Source organism: Protobothrops mucrosquamatus, unplaced genomic scaffold, assembly GCF_001527695.2.
Source record: "Protobothrops mucrosquamatus isolate PMUCROS unplaced genomic scaffold, P.Mucros_1.0 scaffold_211, whole genome shotgun sequence".
NCBI lineage: Eukaryota > Metazoa > Chordata > Lepidosauria > Squamata > Viperidae > Protobothrops > Protobothrops mucrosquamatus.
The window spans coordinates 319,113-328,810 of NW_015386287.1; the positions used below are offsets into that span (position 1 = coordinate 319,113).

Sequence of the window (9,698 nt, forward strand, 5' to 3'; positions counted from 1 at the left end):
TGATCCCACCAGTTCTTGCTTACAGGCAAATGATATTTCTTGCAGATCTTCCAATGCACCATTGTTGCTACTTTGTCATGCCGCTGCTTGTAGTCAGTCTGTGCGATCTTCTTGCAGCAGCTTACCAGGTGGTCCACTGTTTCTTCAGCTTCTTTGCATAGGCGGCACTTACTGTCTGTTGCTGTCTTCTCAATTTTGATTTTGTATGCATTTGTCCTTAAGGCTTGGTCTTGTGCAGCCAGAATTAGTCCCTCGGTCTCTTTCTTCAATTTTCCTGCTCTTAACCATTGCCAGGTCTTTCCCAGCTATTTTTTTTTAATGTACTGGCCATGCAGTGCTTTGTCTTCTCATGCCTCTATTCTGTTCTTCATTTGGTCTTTCTTGTAGGCCAGTTTGGTCTCTCCAGTAGTCAGTAAGCCTTCCTGATATACTAATTTCAGTGCATCTTCATCACTGTCCTTCAGATATTCTTCCAAAGCTATTTTTTCTTCTTCAACCATCTGATGTACAGTACTTGCAGCATTCCATGCCCACCTATTTGCCTTGGTAGATAAAGTCTGTCAATGTCACTGCGTGGATGAAGGGCATGATTCATTGTCATTATTTTTCTGGTCTTCCCATCTATTGCTTTTAGTTCTGCTTGAGTCCAGTCCACTATTCCAGCTGTGTATCTAATGACTGGAATTGCCCAGGTGTTGATTGCCTTTATGGTATTTCCTCCATTGAGTTTGGACTTTAAGATCTTCTTTACTCTCTTGATGTATTCACCTCTAATCTTTTTCTTGACTTCAGTGTGCTTGATGTTGTCAGCTTGAAGGATACCCAAGTATTTGTAGTAATCTTCCTCATCCAGATTCTTAATGTTATTTTCGTGTGGCATCTTGATTCCTTCAGTTTTCACTATTTTTCCTTGTTTGATAGTAAGTGTGGCACATTTGTCCAAGCCAAACTACATTGCAATATCTTGGCTATATATACGGACAGTGTTGAGCAGCGATTCTATTTCAGATGATGTTTTTCCATACAGCTTCAGATCATCCATGTAAAGGAGGTGGGATAGTCTGGCAGATGTTTTTGATGTTTGATAGCCATGTCCTGAATTATTCAGTATTGTTGACAGAGGAAACAGTGCAATAACAAATAGTAATGGTGATAATGAATCTCCTTGAAATATCATTATCATTATCATTATCATTATCATTATCATTATCATTATCACTATCACTATCACTATCACTATCACTATCACTATCACTATTATTATTATTATTATTATTATTATTATTATTATTATTATTATTATTATTATTATTATTATTATTATTATTATTATTATTATTATTATTATTATTATTATTGTCTCCATAGCATCTGAGAGCAGGACAAGGAGCAACTGGGTGAAACCTTATCAGAGGGAGTTTCAACTTGTGGATGCTCCGTCATTGAAGGCTTTTAAGAAAAGATTGGACAGCCATTTGTCCCGGGTCCTTTTCAGTCCTATGATTCTAGGTTTCTACAAACCATTCAAATTGCTGTCATATGGCAATTCTGTAGTACCAACTAAATGACCTGATTTTGAGAAGTTTCCAGAACTGTAGCCAAATTTTGTACTAATGCTGGGACCTGATTGTTTTTCTTTATGCATTTTGTGCAGCATTTTAATTAGATACAATGTAATTTATAAAGTTCCATAAATTCAGCCTGTAATGGAATTTTAATAAACTAAACTTTCTATGTCTTGGAAATAGAATCAATTTAATTTGTGGAACTTCTTGGATACATAAAAGAATTTTTGCTGAAACCAACCCTGGACATGACTCATTTGTATGAATATGTATTATATATAACTGTATATATTCATGTAATGACATAAGGCCACATTCCAAAAAAAAAAGACTGAACCAGCACAAAAATTAAATCAATATTAGCAAAATTAATAATTACTGTTGAAATTAATTGCCAAAAATAAGAGTTTGAATCACTTATTTATTTGCACCTCTTACTTATTTGCTCATTTTCAAACATGTCATTCTTTATTACCATACTTCCAGCCAATGTAAGATATTCTCCATCATGATCTTATAGGAAGTTATTTGGGGAAAAATACTCTCTTCCTTTCTCCTGCATGTGATTATATTTGTTTATGGGTTCTTGACACAGCAATATTTTACTATGTAATGTTGTTATTTATCTGGTTATTTTAGTTGTTTCAATCCTATTTGCCTGATGAGTGCCATGGCACCCATCTGACAGTGGGGCAGCATTTCCAAGAAAAAAAAAAGTGCCTGGATGCTGGATCCAGACTAGCAAAATTTCTCCAGAGAAAGGAGAAATAGTTGAGATAACCCATGTACACTCCAGACAACCACTCCTCATGATTAGAGTGCAGTAAACTATGGTTTTGCGGTCAGTTTATGAGTTGAGTGGCTTGGATACAATCTAAATTCATTCTCATAAAACAGCCTTTTAAGGACAAAAAGCTTGACAATGCCTCATTTCATAATTGTTATTTGGATTATTTTTTAATGTTATTGCTTTGGAAAAAATTAAGACTTTTTGGGTTTTTGGTTTTTCTAAAATATTCAAGAAAAGGATGAGTGGAGTGTTGATTTAAGGAAGTTTTGAAATATGTTAATGAAGGCTCAATCAGCCAGGCCAAAGTTAGGCAACTTTGGCTTGGATGATAAAGTCTTCATTTACATATTGCAAGTTATTTTGGGAAGAAACACCTGAAGTTGATTTAGCAAGAGTTCTGACTAATTTTGTTCTGACTGATGAAGTTGCTTGGATGAGCAATGAAACTTCAGATTAACAAAGTTTGGTCCAGTTGCCATGATTCAACCTTTAGACACAAAGTTTTGAAATATACTAAGCACTCAGATGGATTCAGATTAATTATTTTGAAGTTAATTGAATTCTTTCCCCTGGAAATTATCTATGATTACAGTTGGGAACAAAGATAATTAATAAGATGGCTTTGAAGGTTGCCCACTAAATGATATCAGATGGAAACAAATAGTGGATCTGATGAGAGAGAATTACTATTGGATTCAGAAAATTATTTAAGAAAAACATACATAAAATATATTACAATCATTTTAACATAACAGTTCAATCCACAGTATTCACATTATCACATCCCCTCTAAAAATAACTAAATCAGACATCTGCATCAAATAGAATCATAAGAATACCAACAGTGTTTCTTCATTGGTTTGAAGAAACATGTATTCTACACTAATAGTTCTACACACAGTTGAAAAGTATCTTGCTACACAATCTTGAAAATAAATTTTGCAACTTTTTAAAAAATTTCTTTTAAAATTTTATTTGTGTCAGCTACAGAAGAATAACTGGGTTTATAAATGTCCCAAGGTTTCAGATGGTACCAGGATGTAATCACTCTTTGTTTTCTGTCATATAACTCTTCACATATACCTACAACCCGCTCCCCCCAAAAGCAACAGTTAAAACAATAGTTGAAGATAGTTTGAAGGACTTAGTCCATAACAAAATAAAATACTACAAATAATATCATTATGAAATTCTAATTTTTAGTTTCACATCTCTTCCATTTTACACACCTCGTTTCCATAAACATACATAAAATGACTTCCTGGATGAAAAAACAATCCAGTTGGCACAAACGAATAGCTTGGAAATGTGAAAGTAGGAAATTTGGTTTTTTTATTCAATGCACCATTTGTTAACTTGTGTACAGATACAAGTTTTTTGTCCTAAGAAGAAGAGGAAAAAAAATACTAATCATTTTACCTTAGCAAGGGCACAGAATAAATTAACAATAATTACATGTAATTTTGCAAGTAAATTTGCCAGTGGAACAGCATTCATCTGAGCTTATGAGGCCATTATAAGAAACTAGAATTTTTCTTAGTACCCAGAAAGCTAGAAGAATTGGGATGAGGGTGGCATAGAGAGAGAGAGAGAGAGACAAAGAGAGTAAGAGAATAAGCAAAATTGAGTGGAAACTTTTCTTCCAGCTCAGCTGTGGTATGGAGACCAAATTGCAATATACATACTTTCCTGTCTTTTGATGAGGAAAATATCCTTCTACCTCTATAAATATCAGAATTCATCAGAATAATTTCTTCTAATTCTAGCAGGAATTCAATGAATCAATGAAGGTGAAAATATGGTATACCCTAATGCAGTGGTGGCGAACCTATGGCACAGGTGCCAGAGGCGGCACTCAGAGCCCTCTCTGTGGGCACCCATGCTGTTGCCCCAGTCCTTGGCCTTCAGCTGGGTTTTATAACCCGCTGCCATGTACAAAAAAAAAGGTTCAATCAATCAGTCAATTTCAACTTCTCACGGGAAAAAAAAAGATCTTGCAAAGTTGGAATTGATTGATTGAACTTTTTAGTCCCACCCAGTCTGCCGTTACCATCGGAGCCACGCCCACCCAATGGGCCATACCCACCCGGCACCTGACGATGCATAAGTGGGTTTTGGGGTGCAGTTTGGGCACTCGATCTCTAAAAGGTTCGCCATCACTGCCCTAATGGCAGACAATTATACTATTTTTTATTTTTTTAAAAAAAATCCCTTTGCCCCATAGGTTTCTAAGGACCTGTGTCACAGTAGTTAGCTGCTCAAGACTGACATTGACCTGGAAAAATTTGTTTGGTGTTCTTGTGAAGAAACATGCCAATATCCAAAAGACGTCTTGTGTGTCTCCTTCAAATCTTCCTCAAATACTATAAAAACTGCTCTACCTACATAACAGAATTCAATTTCCTAAAGAATGGTCCTATTATCCAGGAATTTTGAGAGAAAGGGGCAGGAAAGGACAACTGCCTGTTATTTTTAATTTTCTCTTTGTAGAATGGGGAAATTTATTCTACAGAAGGATCTGGATATAAAACTGTTCTATTGTAAGGGACAACACAATCATTTTTTTTTTTTTGCTGATAAGACACCTAAGGCACTTTTTTGATCCATATGAAAACATTTTAACAGGTGCTTATTTTTAAAGATGCTATTCCCAGGAGACTTATTATAAAAACTGTAAAGGCACAAGATTATAATGAGAAAATATCAAAGAATGATAATAAAACTGGACAGTTAATGATTTGTTCTTCAGGAAGTGATAAAGGGTAAAATCCTGGTAGTCTTTATAGTGGATGTGAGCATGCCCAGGTTAGCCATACATCTAAAGATGTAATGATCCCCATACAGGGGAATAGATATTATTCAGAATTGAATAGCTGTGTTCTTAGTATTTTCTGAGTTTTTGTTTCTCTGTAGGAATAAAAGCAAGTTCAGAGAACACCAAGAACTCAACCCTCTGCTGATTATTATTTAAGACTAATTAAAGATCGTAGCAACTTTGAAACCTATAAACTCATAAGATACTCCAAACCATGAAAACCACCTTGGTGTAACAGGCTACAATGCCAGTTTGAAGGGCTCAGTGAAATGAAATAACTTTGGTTCAGGTTCCTTGAGAAAACTTTGCTGATTAATTGGCTCCTGCTATTTACAAATTGTTATAAATGTATTTATATATTTACTTACTGTATTTATTTATTTACAGCCAATGTCCAGCAAATTAGCCTTAGCACTATAACAACATATCAAAGCAAGCTCAAATAATAAAAGCAACAAAACCACCATAAAGAACAGCCAATTAACATTTACACACATATAACAAAGAGACTGAAATAAAACAAAACAAAAATAGATGCTAGATAAAATAAAAGGACTTCCTCTTGACATTGTTCCAATATTAGGATAGCTTAAACCTTGTTATGGCAATAGATGCCAATAAGAACTTGGCAATTCTGCATGTAGTAGCAGGCTTCTGGTCTGAGAATGTAAAACAAACCACCTAGGCCTCATTAAAGGCTTGATGTCTACCAGGAGGCAGTTTAAATATTCTAGCATATCGCTTCTCGTGGAACAGACTGTGAACAAATACATGATTTAAAATCTCCTTGTGGATGAAATGCTTCAAGAGAAGCCAGTGTTCAACTACTCTCTTTACCATGCTAAGAGCATAACCAGCAGTGGTGACTGTTTCTTTTTGTCTTTCCTTCCAAATAACAAAAAAATACATATCTGAAAATCTTATTGAAACATTTATTTTAAAAATCATAATACCAATAGTTTGAAAGAAAAGCTTCAGCATGTATACCAGTATCATAAGGATGAAAATGGCAAAGAGCATAAAGATATCCAACTTATTTTTCAAAGATATATTTAAAGAGAAATAAATTTAAATAACTGAACCGTCAAATATAAGCACTGAGGTAAGGAGAAAACTGAGGCAGTTTTATAAGCACCCAAGGAAAAGTAAAGTCCCGGGTTGCTTCAAATCTGTTATTCCATTGTTGTTCTCTATACATTGCATAATTGGAATATCTTCGTCAAATAATTTGGATATTAAACACAGTTTTTAAAAATGCACAAGAGAAGAGAAGAGAAGAGAAGAGAAGAGAAGAGAAGAGAAGAGAAGGTCTCAATAGTAACAAAGTATACATAAATGGATTGATAATTGAAAAAGTACCATTTTTAATACTATACCTTTTGAGATAATAGAGCTATACCAGTATTCTGCTCATAATCAACCACAAAAGAAATTACCCGTCTAGAAATATGCTTTTCGGCTAGTGGTTTATGTGGTAAGCAACTGTGCCATTTTGTAAATGAATCGTTACTATAGAAGCAGGTGGATTCCTGTAAAAGCATGAGAAAGGTAAACATAAAGAGCAAGATATTAAACTGTTTATATATCTAGAAATATATTATATTCTTGACTTAAATGTGCTGCCAAAGAATCTGTTCAGCATATTAAAACAAATCAGAAGGAAAGGGATGAAAGCCAAGAGTTCAAGCTTCCAATCAGAATGCGCTTCTGAAATGCACTGGGATCCTGTATTAATTTTGTATTAAAATTATTCCTCTCTCTGTTCATCTTGCAACTGCAGGTTCAAAAAGTAGCAAGGCTGATGGGGTTTCCAGTTGGAAATTACCTGTATATATAAAGCACAAATAAAACAATCATATAGTTGACTCTAGCAAGTAGGTTAAAAAAACAGAAACAAAATTGAATTCACAAAGGACCAAGTATCCTTCTCTGAGAATGTACATATTATATTCTGCTATATTGGAGATTTTCTAGTTGTGTGAACAATTTCTGATTGGCAAACAATGTCTTTAGATTAGATTATGCATGAAGAATTATACATTATTAGCCAATGAGGGCTAATAATATTGGGAATACAGTTGATATTTTAATGCAAGTATAAACTTTTGAGCAAGTCTGCTTTCTTCACTTCACCTCTATTTGGTCCACTGTCCAATATGTTCAACTTGTTTGAGATCTGATGGAACTTTCATGTTTCCATCACTTCTGGTCTGAATATTCTTGCTAACATCTCATAACTTAATTTATAATCTAGTAAATAGCTTAGGCTCTTCAGTCCTGAAAAATGTTTTTATTCATCTACATGCTAATAAACCTTTATTTTTCCTCATTGTCTAATGTTTTCTTCCTTCCTTCCTTCCTTCCTTTTTTCTTTTTTTCCTTCCTTCCTTCCTCTCTTTTTTTCTTTCTTCTCCACATAGCATCAAACCTTCTCTCCAATGAACAATGGCAATTGAAATTTCCGCAGCAATAGCAGCAAAGCTGTTGACTCTGCATGGTTATCAATTAGTAAAATTGGATTTTTATGGATAGTGTGCTCAATCCTCTGTGTGGTGTTTCTGGATCAACTTCTATACAGAACAAAGTAGACCAAGCCATGATGAAAATGATCATTATTTGTCTTACCTGACTCAATGTCTTATCTTTGTTGAATGAGAGACTGACATAATCCACTAGAAGAAAAACGAACTGCATGTAATTGTTTGCATTTTTAAAGATGTATGCATGCAGTTTGATATGAACAATTGCAAAAAAATGTAGGGGTTGTTTTTGTTTTTTTTAAAAAAAGCAAGCTAGCACAAATTAACATGAGCTTCTGAGTCTTGTTTTCAAAAATCTTTTGATGTGTAATTCATTTTTGAATAATCACCCAGAGTCACCTTATAGAGAAGATAGCATAAAATTTAATAAATAAAATGGTCAGTAACCTTGTAGCATTTCCATACTCAGACACAGTATATCTTTTAAATGCTAAGAGATAAATAAAATAGGGGAATAAATAAATAAATGAATGAATAAATAAATAAATAAATAGGATAATAAAGTGATCCTATATGAAAAAAACAAAGACTCTGAAATGCATGGAGACCTTGGTTTGATCCAGTTGGGCTATTCTGATGCTCTTATGATTTAATTCAAAACAAATTCGCCAAGCAACTCATCTTTATTTCTTTACTTCTGAATAGACACATGCTTCTGGGGGACATTAAACCGAAGCTACTCATCTGTAATATTATATCTTTTATTGCAAAGATGCCTCTGCTAAGTTTAGTTATGTCTAGTTTAAAGGTTGTTGTTTTTTTAAAGAAATGTGTCAATACCTGACAAAGAGAGAATTTATATACAGAATAGGTTCATACTTACACACTTTATACTAAATCATAATTTGATTTGTCTGGTTTTGTCTTAGTATGATGTGTGATTCCAATTATAATATTGGAGTATGGTTAAAGATTAGCTATGATTAACAGTTTGCTATGTTTTCTTGGTATTTTCTGAGAGAATAAAAAACCATTGGTTGCCTTATAATTTGTGAAAACTAGTTCAATTAATTAACAGGGATTCTGAATTTTTTTTAGCATCAAATATAAATAATTAAGTTAATGTATAATAAACAGAAATACTTGGCAGAATAGCTTTCGCAGACTTTACTAAGTCAAAAATAACAAAAAAAAAGCTTCTTTCAACATGTAAAAAACAAGAAAAAAGTGAAGGAAACAATTGGTCCATTAGTGGGTGAAAGTGGCAAGAAGGTGACAAGCAACAGCGAGAAAGCAGAACTATTTAACTCATTTTTCGCATCTGTCTTTACACAAAGGGAAAAAACAGACCAACCTATCAAAAATAGTGCCATAAAAAACAAAATAGAGATACAAATTAAGATAGGCAAGAAAATGGTGAGCACCTGTCCAGCCTAGACGAGTTCAAATCACCAAGATCAGATGGATTACACCCCAGGGTTCTTAAGGAGCTGGCGGATGTGATCTCAGAACCACTGAACTATATTTTTCAAAGATCCTGGAGCACTGGGGAACTACCAGAGGACTGGAAAAGGGCTGATGTAGTTCCTATCTTCAAAAAAGGGGGGAAAAAAGACCCAGGAAATTACAGACATATCAGCCTGACCTCAATACCTGGGAAGATTCTGGAAAAGATAATCAAACAACGAATCAGTGAACACCTACAGGCAAACAAAGTCATTACTAAAAGCCAACACGGGTTTGTCAAAAACAGATCATGCCAGACAAATCTTATTGCATTCTTTGACCAGGTGACAAAAATAGTGGACCAGAGGAATGCTGTGGATATAATTTACTTGGACTTCAGTAAGGCATTTGACAAAGTAGATCACAACCTATTACTTGATAAGATAGAAAAATGTGGGTTAGACAGCATCACCACCAGATGGATCCGTAGCTGGCTGACCGGCCGTACTCAGCTTGTGGTCCTCAATGGAACCGCATCTACATGGAGGGAAGTGTGTAGTGGGGTGCCCCAGGGCTCTGTTCTGGGCCCAGTGCTCTTCAAT

At 34.5% G+C, this 9,698-nt stretch overlaps 1 protein-coding gene across 1 annotated transcript in view; it reads right to left on the reverse strand.

The window, feature by feature from the left end:
• The window catches only part of CATSPERB (cation channel sperm associated auxiliary subunit beta), a 71,403-nt gene that overhangs the window by 40,516 nt on the left and 21,189 nt on the right, over positions 1-9,698 (reverse strand). Inside the window, exons 11-13 of the mRNA XM_029286343.1 lie at positions 7,796-7,842; positions 6,547-6,699; positions 3,585-3,737 (exon numbers count right to left, since the gene is read on the reverse strand). Of these exons, the coding sequence (XP_029142176.1) occupies positions 3,585-3,737; positions 6,547-6,699; positions 7,796-7,842 (353 nt within the window). The remainder of the gene's footprint in view (positions 1-3,584; positions 3,738-6,546; positions 6,700-7,795; positions 7,843-9,698) is intronic.